The 18,484-nt window shown below is 41.0% G+C and overlaps 1 protein-coding gene across 3 annotated transcripts in view; it reads right to left on the bottom strand.

Moving 5' to 3' along the window:
* Positions 1–579: 579 nt before the first annotated feature.
* LOC129732143 (fez family zinc finger protein 1-like) overlaps positions 580–18,484 on the bottom strand; it is a 157,331-nt gene continuing 139,426 nt past the window's right edge. For 2 of the 3 annotated variants that reach the window (XM_055692699.1, XM_055692700.1), the window contains exon 8: positions 582–1,711. In XM_055692699.1, coding sequence (XP_055548674.1) covers positions 1,518–1,711 — 194 coding nt within the window. In that variant the 3' untranslated portion in view covers positions 582–1,517. Of the gene's footprint in view, positions 1,712–18,484 lie in introns of all 3 variants that reach the window. The other variant, XM_055692701.1, reaches the window with a different exon arrangement.

The following is an 18,484-nucleotide window of genomic DNA, read 5'->3' as shown; positions in this document are numbered from 1 at the left end:
AAAATGTTATATCAAAATACTTCATGCATTCCAAGCATATTCATATATCCCAAACAATCAATGTAGCTAAAACCTTTTCCGAAAGAAAATTCTGCGAACGACGTTGGTACCAAATTTATGCTTATAGGTAATATTCTTAAAGCTTACTAACTAACTAACGTATATTATTTTCTTTTGAGATATTTGCCAGAGATTTGTCAAACATAGAATGAACTTAGTGTGAAAAAGCATGAACTTTTATTCAGTTCAAACTCGATATGAATGCTTTCCCATACACCATCCCATCTTGAGCCGGAATGTACCCCAGCACGCGCTCCGCCTAAGCCAGCAAAGCCACAAACTGTCGGCCAAAGTCATTAGAAAACTTCGGTCGGTATTATTATGGTCATCGTTTAATTACTTTACGTAGGCTCAAATCGTACGTATGCATTTCCCCGGCGGAGTGCTCTATCCCCATGCAAAGGTCAGCACAACAAACTCACAGACCAAAAGCATGGTTTTCTTCTAACTTGTTCTTCTATGAATACCGCAAATTTATGGGTTCGACATTCGAATGTCTCCTGGGCACGAGGATGGCTTACGTTCCGGTCAGTGCATTTGGTAGTGTGGTCACCACAGGATCCTCTATTCAGAATGGTGTGGTGGGAATGGAGGAAGGAAAAATTTTACTGTTTCTCTTGTTAATAGTGTGCGGGCACAGGCTATTGTGGCTTAATTGGAACGAGGCCGAGGGTGCGGAAGAACTGCACGCAAATTGTCGTAAATATTTTTGCTACCATAAATCATATGTCTTCGGATTTTAGTTTCATTTTAGGGCGTGTGTGAAATTTTATTAACGATAGTAAGAGCATGCAATGAGTGATTGTCAATTTTAGTTTATGAGAATTGCACATTGAAGTTTATTTTCCACTGTCGTTCATCGGAGATTTGTGTACAATGATCGTAGAATTTGGATCGTTACAAACGTTGTTGATTTGGTTAGGATGGTTTGTTTTGGTGAAAATATTACGGTTTCAATCCCGTCTTCTCGTCTGTGATAAGCCTATTGTTTGGTTTAAAATTGAGACAATAAAAGAAACTACGCCTAGCTAGTAGTGAACAGTATGTTTGAAGGAAAATGCTTTTCAACCTAAATATAATTCAACAAAGAGGAAGTGTGTGTTTTCCAAATATTCTTCTAGCTCACTAGTCTAATCTATATACAGCTTTTTACATTCAACATCTAGGATTTGGTCTACACTAAACTCGAATACACTCTGTACAGTATAATGTCGTCTTTTGATTTTTCTTTGTGTTTTGGTTTCGGTTCTCTTGTCGGTGTCAAATCAGTCAATCACGATGAAATCACCACCTTCGTGTCCCAGCGGTCCTTGCAGAAGTAGACCGCCAATTCTGGCCGGTGCCGCACTGCCGGGATTGATCCCTAGCAGAGCCGTCACTACTGGCGGTGGCTGGTGGTGGTGCTGCTGCTGTGGCTGCTGCTGGGAACAGATGGTGAATTCCGGCAGGGCTTTGGGTTAGTTGACCATCGGTCGGAGCTCGGTATGCTGGGTTTCCTTGTGCCGCCGGAGGTCCACCTTGCGCTGGAATGCTTTATGGCACAGCTCGCACTGGAACGGTTTGTAGCCGGTGTGCTTCCGCGAGTGTGTAATCAGATTGGAGCTTTGGCTGAACGCTTTACCACAGACCTGGCATTTGTGGGGCTTCTCACCTGAAAATGAGTAGAGAAAGAGAAAAAATGAGTTTAAATTTCATGGTGTCATTTTGATTCTTAAATTTAAATACAGCCGACGTAAGATTGCTGGTAATTTATCCAATAATAGTAGCAGCAATACATTGCTTCCATTTGGGCAAGACATTCAATGTTTTCTGGAAAGCTCATAAAATAGGAATAAAGATAAACTGCTCATAAACCTCGAGCCTACATAAAACGGTGCATTGCTTTTTGAATGATTTTCGAGCTTTACTACTGCAGCGTTGAACACTCCAGTAAATGCGACGGAAAAATCCGTGTACCCAGGGTCGTGGGGGTGATTTTAAGAGTTCAATTTGAGGCAATAGTCTCCCCTCCTCAAACGATAACCCTGAGCACGGCTATGCGTGTACCTTTTCCGAAACCGTTTGTCTCATCTTATCACTCCGGGCATGCTAATGTTCGATCCTCAAATATTGCGAAAAGCGCACGACCCGACCCATGAACGTACACATTTTACGAGTTTATAAAACCCAGGCGCCATCGTCCATCCGGTGTCGTTTGGTAAGTGCGGAGATATTTCGGAAATCTCGTCCATGGCAAAGATGTGCAGCTTTCCCCAACTTTCACAGATTTCATTAATCTCAACGAACGAGGGTCGTAAAAGAGCAGTAACCGGACCGGGTCTTGTCCCGATTTGAAGCGAGCTCCACAACGCAGATTATACTCAGGAATGTTTATCTCGCTGAAAATCTCTAGACAAATAAGAAATCCACACATGTTTACGAAGGAATGAAAAAGCTTCTGCTATTTTTCCGACTGCTGACGGGACGAAGCACATTGAATAAACAAAACCAGCCGAAACCATTCTGGTGAAAGAGTTTTATTTTATCGAATGAACACCGGAAGGTTCAGAGATTGTTCGGAAGTTGTAATAAAATTCTATCTCTTGTGTTTTACTTACCAACAGAATCAAAACCGTATTTCGGACTTTCTCTGAACAATTCAAAAGCCAAGCAAAATCGCTCAAATATCTTCTTCCTGGAATTCAATTTTACCCGTTTACCTTCCCATTGATTTTGGTCTACATCCATGGCAAAAGCAATTTATATCCCAGGAGGGTACCTCCTAAGCTTGTTCATTATTTATATCACTTCCATATTTCATTACAAATCACTCAAATTGTCTTCATTTGTCCATTATCAATCGCTATAATGCTCAACATACCAGCGACTTCCGTCGTTGGTTTCCATGTTTTCCCATCCTACACGCCAACCCGTAGAACCCCTTTTGCTCTGTTCCCGAGCCGTGCCTCAATATACCAGACAAACTTTGATTCCCCCGCCGTGTTCGCTCGCACACACAGTTTTCCAATATCGGCCCGAAATCGGATGGCACCGGAGCGAACGGAAGAGATTAGTCTAATGACAGGCCACATCCAGCAGGCTCTCTGCTCCGCTCGTGTGGATGACAAGGCGAGGAAAAGGTATGAATTTCAAATTCAATTTCATTAATTGTGAGAAAACAATTTTAGCCAGGAGTGAATTGATAGTAATTAATTTCTCACGTCGTCGATGTATATGAACGCTCAATCCCCCTCGTTTGTTTGGAGCTGAGCAAGGATAAGTCCAGTTAAGCCTAGCATTAGCAGAACGGTAGCGACAACCGTGTGCTCTGGTCAGTTCGACGAGGGTAGATAATGACTTATTGATAGTTGAACAATAGGGTGAACGGTGATTGCAAGTGGCGGAAAGTTAAGCTGAGTGGCATACAATTGGTGTGAATGGTTTAAAATAGAACTGTTTATTGGCTATTGGTGAGAAACATAAATAGAGCAGTATCATCGTGGGACCTCTCAGAGATGCGGTTATTAAAGTATTAGGGTAGTGTGAAATAATCATATAATTATGGTTTATAACTTATGGTTTATTTGGACAATGAAAATATTGTTACCGACTGCAACCAATAAACTTAGAGCTCAACAATTCTTTTCACTGCACCTCATCCCTGTGTTATCACTTTTCATAATAAATTTATAAAAATAAAACTCTAAATACACTATTAAAAAGTTAATAATGCATTCTAATATAATCAGGCAATTCACACATAGCGAGTGAAATCAAATGAACTTATGAATAAGTTGATGAATGTAAAGCAATGGTTTCATTTTTGTTTCATACGTCACTTTGCCCGGGGATGAGAAAATTTGATGTTTTATGCTGATTACCATTGTTGCTGTTATACAAATAAACTGTCGGGTACAATGTTTGTCAATATACGAACATAATTGAAGAAGGCAAATTAACTAATATTCTGAACAATTGAACTGTAGCTAATGGCACTGATAGCATCTCGACAGCTTTGAACACTTTTGATAAACCTGATTTTTGTTTGGTTTGTTAGTTATAGAATCGAGCCTATACAGGTTGATATTGAACAGATCTTTACGATCTATGTGAACTATCGAGTCATGGAAAATTTATTTGATATGTAAATTTTTGTAACATCTCTTCAGAGCACCTCTTTTTTTATTTTGATAGCTGAAGTTCTCGAAAAGAAAAGAAATGATTTATAATTGAAAGCGGAAATAAACAGCGTCATTATCACCTGACGATTTCAATTAAAAAGACAATGAGTGCTGACAAAAAGCTTCCAGCTCGAATGGCTGTTTTATCATATTTATCCTGCTAAGCAATTTTAAAAATAAATTCAATTTTATTTTCCCTTGTTTCATCCCTGAGAGGCATAGATTCCATATGGTGAATCATATGAGTAAAAACAGCCATTTTATGTTGGAAGGAATTTTAGAAATGCCAAATATGTGTGCGTATATTTGCTGAATATTTTGAATTCAGAATGGTCGAATTTTTATATTTAGTTGACTGACATAACCTCAATGAATTGATTATTGGAAGAAGCAGACTGAAGCGGGCTGGCAATATCATAGCCATTCTCAAATCGGCTTAAAAACCCGTTTTAGATACGGTGTTACATAGTTTATAATTACAGATCACATATAAAAAAATCAGTCAAGAATAATGGAAAGTAGTAACAGTAATGACACCTTAATAACAATTATTCTAAGGCATCACTTCTAAGGATTCTATACTTTAATTGCTCTAGTAATGAAAAAAATCGAGGTCGAAGCATGACCCGTGGTCTGAGAAGCCTGGGCTTGAAGTTTAGGTTCAACATCGATAGGAGTTCATGGCGACGGATATACAACTCTTGAAGTGTTTCTCTTTTTGTTTAAAGTGTCAATAATCAATGAGTTGCATCTGTCTTCATATGGTGATAGGTTAACTGGATTAGACCAAGAAAGATTTCTTAGTGTGTATCTGATAAATCTGTGCTGTACAGCTTCTATTCTAGATTTCCAAATGTGTGAATCAGGGCTCCATACAATAGAGGCCTTGTCAATAATTGAGCGTTCTAACGAGAAGTAGAGGACTCGCAAGCAATACGAGTTACGAGAGTCTTTAGCCATGTGAAGAATGAACCCTAAGTTGTGGTTAGCTTTCGATGAAACGATAGAGTAGAGGTTCGGAAAGGTAAGTTTTGAATCCAGTTCCACTCCCAGATCTTTAACCACGTCAACTCTTCCAACTGTGGCACTTTCGACATTATAATTAATAGGGTGGGGAAAAATGATCGATTTTCCAGAACCAAGCTTTTTTGGTTCCTTTTGGAGCCCCAAACAACCCTTATCTTACCGGAAGTCGATTGGCGCATTGCATTTCAAATTTGCATGAAAATTTATATGGGCAAACCTACTTTTTTGCATTTACCTTTCTAGAGAGCTAAATAATACTTGAATAATGCACTACATTATGTTAAAGTATAGTATTTTGACTGCCTAACAACTTTGCCGAAGACACTGAAGAGCTAGGATTTCCATAAGAAGAGCTGTAGCTGCCTAAAGTTGATTATGTCGATTTAAATGCAGAAAATCTTGTTTTCTGCCAACATTACCAATGTACCGGTGTTAGCAAGATTCCCATCAGAAGTAACCAGTCGTAACGAGTTTATACACTCAGCTGGATCAAGCACACAATTTTAGGTCAACATTCTAGGCGTAGGTAGAATCTACAACGTGTTTCTGAGGTCACATCTGATTGAAATCTGACTGACACCGGTACACTGGCAGTGTTGGCAAAAAAATTGATTTGCAATATAAATTTCGACATAATCAACTTTGAACAGCTCTAGTATTTTTTGAGACACCCTAACTCTTTAGTGTCTTCGGCCAAGTTGTTGGGCATCAAAAAACCTTCCATTTGAAGTCATGAGACCTTTGGTTTGAGCCATTTTGAGCTCTTTAGAATGAAAAATGCAAAAAAGTTGGTTTTTCCATACAAATCTCCATATAAATTTGATATGCAATGCTTGGCGCATTGGCGCGGAGACAAAACCAATCGACTTCCGATAAGTTTAGGATTGATAGGGATCCCAAAAGAAACAAAAAACTTGGTTCTGGCCTTCTGCTATCAAGTTTCGTTATTTCCATATAACGATTCCCCACCCTAATAATTAAACACAATCGGAGTTGTACGTCAAGTGAAGCTAATAATAAAGCATTTGGTAACACTTATCGTGAGGGTTTTAAAGCAGCCCTATTCTGCAAATTGGTAGATAAGATTGCTGGCAGTACAGCAAGAAATATCTTTGAATCGTCAGCATATGGTAATTGAAATCCAGGTGGAACAACAAAACAAACATCATTAAAAAAGATTAGGAAAAGTAACGGTCCTTAGTTGCTTCCCTGTGGGACACCATACTGATTGCAGAAGGTATGACGTTCAGTAGATAACATGTAGTGGTCAATGCAGTCAAAAGCCGCTTTCTAATTCGTGTACACTGTATCGACTTGAGCATTTTGCTCTTGTTTTCTAATGCAAAACGAGCAGAATTGAAACAGGTTTATATTAATGGAGCATTTGGGATAAAAGTCATATTTTTCTTCCATCGTATAATTTTACTTAACTAAATTAGAATCTCTAACAATTTTTTACTCAGCACACAGAGATAATGTAACATTTATCTCCTTTTTTGTAGACTGGGAAGATATACGATTTCTTCCAAGATTCAGGGAACTTATTCTATAAAAGTGACATATTGCAAATTTTACGATGGCGTAACACTTTAGCATATTTTTTTAGTTCCACTGATGGTATCTCGTCCAGGCCCGCTTTAGTAGACATTTTGAGCTTTAGAAGACCGGTTTTGGAATCGGCTTCGCTTCGGAACATTACGCATGGTGTCAACAATTTGCAAATCTGAAGCTACGCTAAGACTGAAAACACTAGCAAAGTGTTTCACGAAAAGACCATGGATAACTCGAGTGTTAGTAGACACGAGGATATCAAGAAATATATTAGATGGTAATCCACTCTGATAACGTTTCTAGTTAACAAACGACCATAATCTCTGTCTGAATCAATAGAATGAAACCTTCAGACTAATCAAGTGAGAGCTGTGGTGGCTCGTGTTGTGTCGAGAAGTTGTCGCCATGTTGTTCGGTTCTGGGCTATGATTCGCCAGTTTCTCAAGAAACTTATCCTCCGCAAGTCTCCTGCGTCCCTCTATTTCTGGTGCCGGTAGAATTGCTGATGAGAGGCGATTTCACAGGGTTGTCGTCCGGCATCCTCAAGACAAGACTGGCCTAACGAAGCCTATTGACTTTCACCAGGTGTGCAATGGGGTTCTCTCCAAGCAGCGCGTGCAGCTCATGGTTCATGCGCCTTCGCCATTCTTCGTCGTCCGACTGAATTTATCGTAGATAGAAGTCGGCATCTTCCGTTCGAATGTTCCAAGGCCATTCAAGGCCTCCGCGAGCAGCGTTGTTGTTTCGATTCCGTAGAGGACTAAGAGTCTTATCAGGGTTTTGCATAGAATCAACTTCATGCGTCGTAGATGCGATCGAAGTGTCTTCCAAAGTGAAAAGTAGGCTCAATTTCCAGCCTGGATGCATCTCTGGATCTCTTCACTGGTGTTATTGTCGGCGGTCACCAGTAACCTCAAATACATCAACAGATCGAACTCCTTCGACACTATTATTCTCAGTCCGATTCGTCTAAATGTCGCAAAGATACGTGTTATGATGTCAAAGTCATCCGCGAAGCCCAGAAACTGAATCGACCTTGTGATAATCGTGCCCACCTTCCGAATTACACCCTCAAGGGCGTTGTTGATCAAGAAACAGGAAAGTTCATCATTTGGTCTCAGTCCAATGCGCGATTCAAAGGGACTTGAGAGCAGGCACACGTAGCATACCTCATGCGACATGGTGACCTTGATCAATCGCGTCAGTTTGTCTGGGAATCCGTTGTCGTGCATGATCTGCCTTAACTTTACTCGATCGACGACACCAACTTTGAAAGCCCATAACTTTTGATCAAAAAATAACATCACCGTGAAATTTTCAGGGAAATTTCGAAACTTCGTCAAAAATACTTGTGATTTTTTTCAGATTTTTCAGTGCTCCAGAACATAGATTCTAAACATATTGTTTCAAATAGTTACTATTGAAAACATATTTTTTTCTCCAAAAAAATATTTTCGTAAACTAGAACTTAGGATGCATCTGCTGTGAAAATTTCATCAAATTCGATACAATATTTTTGAAGCTGTGTCTATTTAAAAACAAATTTGACCTAAATTCCAAATGACAATAACAACTTGAAAACTTACTCAAATACAATAAAATTTGGAAAATCAACTTCCGGAGTGAAACTCTTGAAGTTTTAAATACTTTTTTGAAAAAATTAGACATCGCGATTTTTAGAGATCTGTTTCACGCAGATACTTTTTATGATTGGTTGGCGAATGGTTGGACACGTGTCACTTGAGATCCTATTATGGTCATTCACCTCTGTCCAGCAACTCCTATCCCAACCTCCACGTGGTGCCGACCGGGATACGAGTAACCTTAGCGGAGATCGGTTAACCAACCCCCGGTGGAAACTTTGGTCATATGCTGACTGGGAAGGGGGAACGTACACGGCTGTTTTCCCATGTTAGGGGCGGCGTACAACAGCGTCTGACCCGTAGCGGGCGGCTGAATCATGAAACGCGGTGTGTCGCCAGCTATATCAAAGACGGCAGCCCTGTCGCGAGACTAGGTATCGCAGCCCTAGTAAGGCAGCATACCGAATATGAAAAACTACGAACAATCCAGATATAAATACGGAACGGAATAAGCGGCATGAACCTAGGCGAACGAAAAAGGACAACGATTATTGGAAACTCGGTACTTGGAATGTAAGGACTCTACTCGAACCGGCACGCGCAAGTATCCTGGCTAGAGAGATGCGGAAGGTGAATGTGGAGGTTGCAGCTATCCGAGAGGTGCGGTGGCCGAAATCGAGAGAACGCGAATTCCGGGCAGTAAATCCTATCGCGGACACTTCATTTAAGTACCACATCTACTATAGCGGCGGCGTGAAAGCAGAAAGAGGAGTCGGTTTCTTGCTAATTGGAAAACAGATGAAGCGTGTCATTAGATGGAGGCCGATCAGTGACCGTATATGCGTGTTGAGAATTAAGGGCGGAAAATTCTTCAACTACAGCCTAATAAATGTGTACGCACCGTCCAACGAGAAACCCGATGACGAAAAGGAGGAGTTCTATGAGCTCCTGGAAAAGACATACAATGAGTGCCCAGGACACGATATAAAGATTGTCATCGGAGATGCAAATGCACAGGTCGGTCAGGAAGACTTCTCCACCCCGTAACTGGTAGGGAAAGCTTCCACTCTTCTACGAACGACAATGGCGTGAGACTTGTTAATTTCGCTGCAGCTAGGGGGATGGCTATCTGTAGCACTTATTTTGCACGCCGGAACATACGTATGCACACCTGGATGCACCCGAATGGAGAACTTTGCACTAAAATTGACCACGTTCTGATTGATGGACGGCACTTTTCAGACGTTACAGACGTGAGGTCGTTCAGAGAACCGAACGTTGACTCGGATCACTATCTCGTAGTAGCCAAAATCCGCGCCCGGCTGTCCAACGTGTTGAAATTCAAGGCAACGAGGAGAATGCAGTTGAGCATCCAGTGGCTATCTAAAGAAGTGGCTGCAGAGTACTCGCAGAAGGTTGATGAACGGATTGAGGAAAGAATTGAAGGGAAACTGAATGAACAAAGGAGGCACATCCACAGTTCGAACAGCACTACAGTGCGAGAAGTGTTGGGTACAACTGCGGCAGCTGCGTCGAGTGGTTTGACGCTGAGTGCCAGCGAGTGACGGAGGAGAAGAACCGCGCCAGGGGTCACATGTTGGCCACGGCTGTGACTTGTCAGAGCGTTGGTAGATATCGAGATGCTAGAGCCGCTGAAAAGAGACTCCATCGCCGGAAGAAACGACAGCATTGGGAGCGTATTCTTGCGGAGGCGGAAGGTTGCCTCTCCAGGCACGATGGGAGGAGCCTTTACAAGAAGGTCAACGGAATCAGGAATAGAAACGTGTCAGCCCTGTCATGAGCAACTATAGGGAGGGGAACCTGATAACCGATAAAACAGAGGTGGCCTGGCGTTGGAAGGAACACTTCAGTGTCCTTTTGAACGGTGAGGGAAACATTAGAGTCGAAAGGAGCAGGATGACTATTGAGAATGATGGTCAAGCTGTGGATCCACCATCCATGGACGAGGTGAAGAAAGCAGTGAAAGAGCTGAGAACCTGCAAGGCAGCCGGGAAGGATGGCATTCCCGCCGAACTCTTCAAAGTCGGGAGCGAACAGCTTATTGTGCCATCCATCGGATCATGCTGAGAGTGTGGTCTGATCCAGAATTGCCCTCGGACTGGTTGGAGGGTCTCATATGCCCGATCTACAAAAAAGGCCATCGCCTGGACTGTAGCAATAATCGGGGCATATCTCTCCTCAATACCGTGTACAAAATTCTCTCCCGCATCCTGTTCCACAGACTGAGGCCGTTGCAGGAGACCTTTGTTGGCGAGTACCAATGCGGTTTTTGAGGGGGACGTTCCACGACGGACCAAATGTTTACCTTGCGACAAATCCTCCATAAATTTCGAGAATTCAACTTGCAGACGCACCATCTGTTCATAGACTTCAGGGCAGCGTACGATGCAGTTGAAAGAAATGAGTTATGGCAGATTATGCTCGAACATGGCTTCCCAACAAAGCTGATTAGGCTGATACGTGCCACCCTTGAAGGTTCTACATCAAGCGTCAGGATAGCCGGTGAGATATCGAACTCTTTCGTGACGTTAGATGGTTCGAAGCAGGGTGACGGGCTGTCGAACTTATTGTTCAACATCGCATTGGAAGGTGCTATACGGCGGGCTGGTGTGCAGAGAAGTGGCACCATCATTACGAAGTCGCACATGCTTCTCGGTTTTGCGAACGATATCGACATCATTAGAATCAACCGTAGAGCTGTGGAAGAGGCCTTCGGACCTCTCAGGAGGGAAGCTGCGAGATTAGGGCTTGTCATAAACTCTGCCAAAACGAAATACATGGTGGCTGGCAGAGTGCGTGGTAGTCCGTCGGAGGTTGGTGCTGCGGTGGTGCTAGATGGGGGAACATCATGAAGTAGTCGACGAATTTATTTACCTGGGAACATTAGTGACATGTGACAACGAGGTTAGCCGTGAGATAAAGAGGCGGATAGCAGACGCAAACAGGGCCCTTTAACGGATTACGTAACCAGTTAAGGTCCCGCAGTCTGCAAATCCGTACAAAACTTGCACTCTATAATACACTGATTCTTCCGGTGGCTCTCTACGGCCATGAATCATGGACGCTGAAAGAGGCTGATCGGCGAGCTCTTGATCTTTTTGAGCGTAGGATTTTGCGTTCAATCCTTGGCGGCAAACTAGAAAATGGTGTTTGGCGCAGACACATGAACCATGAAGTGTACCAGGCATACAAATCGGAGGATATAGTCAAGCGGATAAAACACGGCAGGCTTCAGTGGGCTGGGCATGTAGCGAGAATGCCGGATGAGCGTCAAGCGAAGGTCATATTTTGCAGAAATCCCGATAGAGGTCGTCGACTTCGGGGTAGACCCCGCACTCGTTGGATGTGTGCTGTCGACGAGGATGCACGCGAAATAGGTGTTAGGGGCGATTGGAGGATAGCAGCCCAAGACCGAGGGACATGGCGACGTATTCTGGATTCGGCACTGGGCCGATAATCGGTCTGTCGCCTTAAAAGTAAAGTAAGTAAAGTAAGTATGTACTTTTTATGATTTTAAAATTTGAAAATTAAAATAATCTGTAAAAATGAGTTCAGGTCACTGCTAGTAGAATAATTCCTTTTTATCCCCTATAATAGCAAACCTCGATTCTCTACTATATCGTTGTATAAATTCTAGCCTAATCCTGTATAATCCGAATGTGAAACATGATTACCGTACCAGGAACATGATTCTACCGATTGAAAACCGACCACCCATCACCACAAATCGGCCATAAGGCACTTCCGATTTTCTGTTTTTCTCCGATGAATGATTCAAGTTGTCCTCAAACATTGTCGCCCGGCAAATGTGAACACATGACCCGGTTCTGTTCAAAAGAGCAAACCACAGCGCAAAACCCGACGAGGTCTATCACTAGACGCCGGCCGCCAGGCACAGGAGGTGTTGATGATAATTGAATCAGCGGTACACAGTTTGATTTTGATTGACGTACCCCGGTGTTATTCTTAGCGAGCGCAAAAACAACATTCCGGCTCTACCCTATCCGGAACCCCGGTATAGAAGAGAAGGACCTTTTAATATACCGCCAAACAAGTGTAATCTCATTTCGGGCCGTGTTGTAAGCTGAGCACCCCACATGCTCGGGAACAGACACGAACTACAATAATATGGGTTTAATGTTACAAATACGCGCGGTTTTGTTACAAATTAACCAGACGGGATTTCACTTGATTCGCACAGTATTTTGTCGGCACGCTTTAAATACATGAGTTAGGGCAGGAGAGTGGGAAGAGAGTGCCGCAGCCTCGCGGGGCGCGTTCAAGTGGAAAGAAAATTCTCATCTGTGTATCTGGTTGCGGTGGTGGTACGGGTCTTACCCTTGCTTGCGTCGAATCTCATCTCGACGTTTGCTAGATTTTCACTTTCGCGTTCTAGTCTAGTTGCGGCTTCACTGCTGCACCCATATGCGAAGTATGAATAATTATTATAGCATTTCCAAGTGTAACATGTGGTTACGTGGAGAAAATGCTGGCGTTTGGTTCTGTTCACTTGGCTTGACGTTTCCAGCCGTACCCACTGACAAACTGGTATTTACGAGAATTACTAACGGGTGGCGTCTGCCACCGCTAGAACAAGGTGGAATGCGTGGAAAGTGGTGAGGTTGAGAACCGACCAGGTAGAAGTGCTCCAATGGGTAAGCTGTGCATTACAAATGGATTTCATTTAGCGCAAAACTTATTTGCAGTGGAAGCACACCTATAATTATTTTTACTATTACCCATGGTTGAATTTTTAATATTTTTGATTATACCGTCTGTCGCGAACCAATCTGAAAGCTTTGTTTAATACTCCACCTTTAACAAAGTTCTCGTCAGTTACTTTATTCTAGCCCAAAGAAACCACTTTTATGACGGATCACAGCACCACCAGCATTGAATGGATCGACGCGAACAGCGCCGCGTGGTGAGCGTCAGAGCGTGAGACCGCGCGTGAGAGAAATCGAGAGCCCCTGCTTGCCACCAGCGGATCCACTTTCCACACTAGCGAACCTATACATTAGAGAAATGACAAGACACTCACCGTTAAGGCAACTGTCAACATCAAAACGGATAACGGCAATGCGAAATGATACAACTCGCCCGTTTTGGTGTTGACAGTTGCCTTAACGGTGAGTGTCTTGTCATTTCTCTAATGTATAGGTTCGCTATTCCACACACACGCGTAGCACCCAACACCCGGCACCCGGTTGCCATGGCGATCGACGGTGCATGTGGGCGTCGCAAAATCACAGCCAGCCAATGAAAAATTTACTGGATGTGGAAAAAGGATTCGGATAATTTGATTTTTCTCCCTTCGAGCGTTTTCATTTTCATACTCATTCATGCTGGCCGCCGCCCGCTCGTGGTCCGATTAGTTTTGCGCTGGCTGGTTGGCACGTTTTCGGCATTCATGTTATGCAAAACAGTTTTGCTTTGTTTTTTAGGATCGCATAGCGCCAGATTTGCCGCTCACACATACACACAAACACACATTTGGTGCTGGATGCTCGCTTTGGCAGGTTTCAGTTTTATTTTTCATATATATTCGCGAGTGCGCCATAAAAACAGTAAAGATTTTCCCATTTTTCGAACCGGCGAAGCACCGAAGCCCCCTCTTTTATGGGCACCAGTAATGCTTACATAGTATGGAGGAATGCTTGGCGGAAATCTTTGGATTTTGATTTTAGCGGCATATCGTGGGGTCCGTTGGAGGTTAAATTTTTTTATGACCTCATTTCGGAGTGGGATTTGAGTTCTTCACAGGTAAACACAGCTTGTAATGATTGACGTGGGGTGAGCACGTCTGACGGACGGTGAGGAATTGTAGAAGTGACGTAAAATTTCCGCTGGAGAAGTGTAATTTTGATTTACTTCATTCTGTAGCGATAACTGAGGCAAGCACGGTTGAGCTTTATGGCTGTGGAGTCGCTTTATACCAATGAAGGTTTTTTAGAGGACTGCAAAACGATTGAAAACGTTATGTTTTAAGGCGCGCAACTATGTTCCCGCTGGTTTTTCCTAAAAATGAAACTTTATTTGAAAAAGTATCCTTCAAAGTATTGCCCATCGCTACTTACAATTTTGTCGCAATTTTCTGGTAAAGTTCGAATACTGTTACGATAAAAGTGTTCATCTTTCGAAGCTATCTATCAAGACATTTTTCGATCAACAGTGCGTCTTGAGCTGCCCGACAGATCAGACGTATTATCGGTTGCTTGTGGACTGGTCTTTGACTGCCTATAGCTTCAAAGTTTGTGTTGTGTCAGTGTGTCTTTGAAAGATTACCTGGAAGTTAACTTACATCTGTCTTTCTCAAGACTAACTATTTCTTTCTTTCTCAATACTTGCAATTTGATATTATTTTTGAACTTTTTTCGTATCACCTGATATGGCAGGACGAAAAAAGAAACCACGCATCACTACGGGGAGGAAAAGAGAGGCATCTCTTTCTGAAACTAGCTTATGCAATTTATATGATATTCTGCCTGAGCAAGAAGCTGGCGAAATCAAATCGGCCGAAGAGGCGAATGCCGTTTACTGGCCCAAACATTGAAAGATTAGAATCGTCTTATTCAGTATTTAACTGAAAAGATGTATATTTTTTTTACATATGATACGAAGAGCGCCAAGCCGTTCAAGGTCGTATTGAAAGGTCTCACCAACGATCAAACCGTTGATGAGATCAAAATTACTTTGACAGAATTACTTGGTATAGCCCCTACCCCAGTAATTCTGATGAAACAAAAATTACGAGGCGAAAACAGTCAGCGAACTGAAATTTCCCTTGTAAATTATTTAATTCATTTTAACCGCAGTGAGGTTAATAACTTAAATTTTTTTTGAAAAAGCACACGCTTTTTATAACGTGCGTGTAAAATGGGAATTATATCGAAAGTTTGGCGGAGGTGAAAAGCATATCACCCAGTGCCGTGTTTGCCAACGTTATGGCCATGGCTCAAAGTTTTGTAACATGGACCAGAAATGCCTCATTTGTGGAGACTCTTCTCACAAAAAGGACACATGTCCTGTGAAAGAGAGTAAAAATTTTCGCTGTGCGAATTGTAACGGCAACCATATGTTAAGGCAAGGCAAGGTAAACAAAATTCAAAACAAACTTCAAAACAAAATTCTCCAAGCGTACCAGTGACGCATAGTTTACCTACTCCTTTGGTAGTTCGAACATTCTACCGCCTAATGTTGGTAGTTCGAAAATGACCGCTAATATGGGTAAGCAAAACACGCCAGAAAATAATTGTATACCTATTACCCCAGCTGATATTACTACCGAAAATATTTTTTCTAATGTCAACTGCCTGGGGCCTATTACGACAGGTAAACTTTCTTTTCTGCAACAAGCAATGTTCGATCTTATGAACGCCATGTTGCAGGCAAAATCAATGTTTGAAGCCATCCAAATAGGTACAAATTTTACTATTAAAATTGTTTCTAATTTAACAATTAATGATTTTAAATAAACCAATCAAAATTTTGAATTGGAATGCTCGCTCATTGAAGGCCAATGAGAATGAGCTTTTTAATTTTTTAACAGTAAATAATGTGCATATTGCAATTATTACTGAAACATTTTTGAAACCTAACATAAAATTAAAATATGATCCCAATTACGTGGTTCATAGATATGATAGGATTCAGGGTTCCGGCGGTGGAGTTGCAATTGTTATTCATCGCCGAATCAAACATCGTGCTCTTCCCCATCTTGAGACGAAAGTTATTGAAACTTTGGGAATTGAAGTTCAAACTGAACTTGGGATTTTTTTTACGCGAGCACAAAAATTATTTTAAAGGTGATTAACAAAAACTCACCAGAAATCGTTCGAAATTTTTTATAATCGGCGATTTTAACGCTAAACATCGATCATGGAATAATTCTCAAAGTAATTCCAATGGCAAAATTTTATTCAATGATTGTTCTTCAGGATACTATTCTATTTTGTCTCCGAATAGTCCTACATGCTTTTCTTCTGTAAGAAACCCTTCAACAATAGATTTGGTGCTAACAGATCAAAGTCACGTATGTAATGATTTGATCACGCATGCTGACTTTGATTCTGACCATCTTCCAATAAATTTTTCTTTATCACATGAATCAGTTTTAAACCCTATGAGCTCTGTTTTTAATTATAACAAGGCTAATTGGGAAAGATACAAAACTCATATTGAGAATAATTTCAATAATGAGCTTGATTTGCAAAACGAAGTGAATATTGATTCCGCTTTAGAAGCATTGAAATGTGCAATTATTGATGCCAGAAATTATTCTGTTCCAAAGGCTCAAGTGAAATTTGATTCACCGATAATTGACGAAAATCTTCAACTTCTAATTCGTTTGAAAAATGTCCGCAGACGTCAATATCAACGTTCTCGTGACCCTGTTTTTAAAACTATTTATAAAGATTTACAGAAAGAGATTAAACATAGATTTACTCTTCTGAGAAATCAAAATTTTGAAACTAAAGTTGAAAAATTGAAACCATTTTGGAAGCTGTCGAAGATTTTTAAGAAACCTTCAAAGCCTATTCCAGTTTTAAAAGATGGTGAACGTTTTCTTGTATCCAATGAACAAAAGGCTCAAAGACTTGCTCAGCAGTTTGAGAGCGTTCATAACTCAAATTTGAATTTTGTGAGTCCAATTGAAAATGAAGTCACACGTCAATTTGATTTAATTTCTTCCCAGATTTTTTTACCTGCAGAAATAATTGAAACTAACTTGAATGAGATTAAATCAATTATTAAAAATTTCAAAAATATGAAAGCACCTGGTGACGATGGAATCTTTAATATACTAATCAAACACCTCCCTGAGAGCACACTGGAATTTTTAGTGAAAATTTTCAATTGCGGCTTCAAAATTGCATATTTTCCCAAATTATGGAAAAATGCAAAAATTACTCAAATTTTAAAAACGGATAAGAACCCAGCTGAAGTTTCAAGTTATCGACCAATCAGTTTGCTTTCTTCAATAAGTAAACTGTTTGAGAGAATTATTCTTAACAAAATGATGTCACACATTAACAAAAATTCAATTTTTGCAGATGAACAGTTTGGATTTCGCCATGGGCATTCCACAACTCATCAATTGCTCAGTGTTACTAATATGATTCGAGCTAACAAATCTGAAGGTTATTCCACTGGAGCTGCTCTTTTAGACATAGAAAAAACATTCGACAGTGTTTGGCATAAAGGTTTGATTGCGAAATTGCAAACTTTTAATTTTCCAATTTTCCTAATCAAAATTTGAAATTATCTTACTGATCGAACTCTGCAGGTTGTCTATCAGAATTCAAAATCTGATAGATTTCCTGTCAGAGCAGGTGTGCCTCAAGGTTCAGTCTTGGGTCCAGTCCTGTACAACATATTCACTTCAGATCTTCCTGATTTGCCTCCAGGATGCACAAAGTCATTGTTCTGCGATGACACAAGCATTTCCGCAAAACGAAAAAGTCTTCGTGACATATGCAGTCGATTGCAGAAAAGCTTAGATATTTTTTCTTCCTACTTGCAAAAGTGGAAAATCTCTCCCAATGCTTCTAAAACTCAAATGATAATTTTTCCGCATAAGCCTAGGGCTTCTTTCCTCAAGCCAAACAATAATCACGTTGTCAAGATGAATGGGGTTATTTTAAGTTGGTCTGACAAGGTTAAGTACTTGGGACTAATTTATGATAAAAACTTATTTTCAAAGAGCACATTGAGAGTATACAAGCCAAATGCATCAAATATACGAGATGTTTATATCCTCTCATTAACAGGAATTCTAAACTTTGTTTAAAGAACAAACTTTTGATTTACAAACAAATTTTTAGACCAGCAATGCTTTATGCTGTACCGATCTGGTCAAGTTGCTGTTCAACAAGGAAGAAAACGCTCCAAAGGATTCAGAATAAAATTCTGAAAATGATTTTGAAGCGTCCTCCTTGGTTTGGTACACTCGAATTACATAGACTTACTGGTGTTGAACCATTAGAAGCTATGTCAAATAAAATTATTAACGATTTTCGACAAAAATCGTTGTAATCCTCAATTGCTACGATAAGCTCTCTTTATAGCCAATAAGTTAGCAAT

The sequence above is a fragment of the Wyeomyia smithii genome, chromosome 3 (genome assembly GCF_029784165.1).
Source record: "Wyeomyia smithii strain HCP4-BCI-WySm-NY-G18 chromosome 3, ASM2978416v1, whole genome shotgun sequence".
Taxonomy (NCBI): Eukaryota; Metazoa; Arthropoda; class Insecta; order Diptera; family Culicidae; genus Wyeomyia; species Wyeomyia smithii.
Note: the sequence above shows the minus strand (reverse complement) of the source record. Positions and strands in the feature narration are given on the sequence as shown.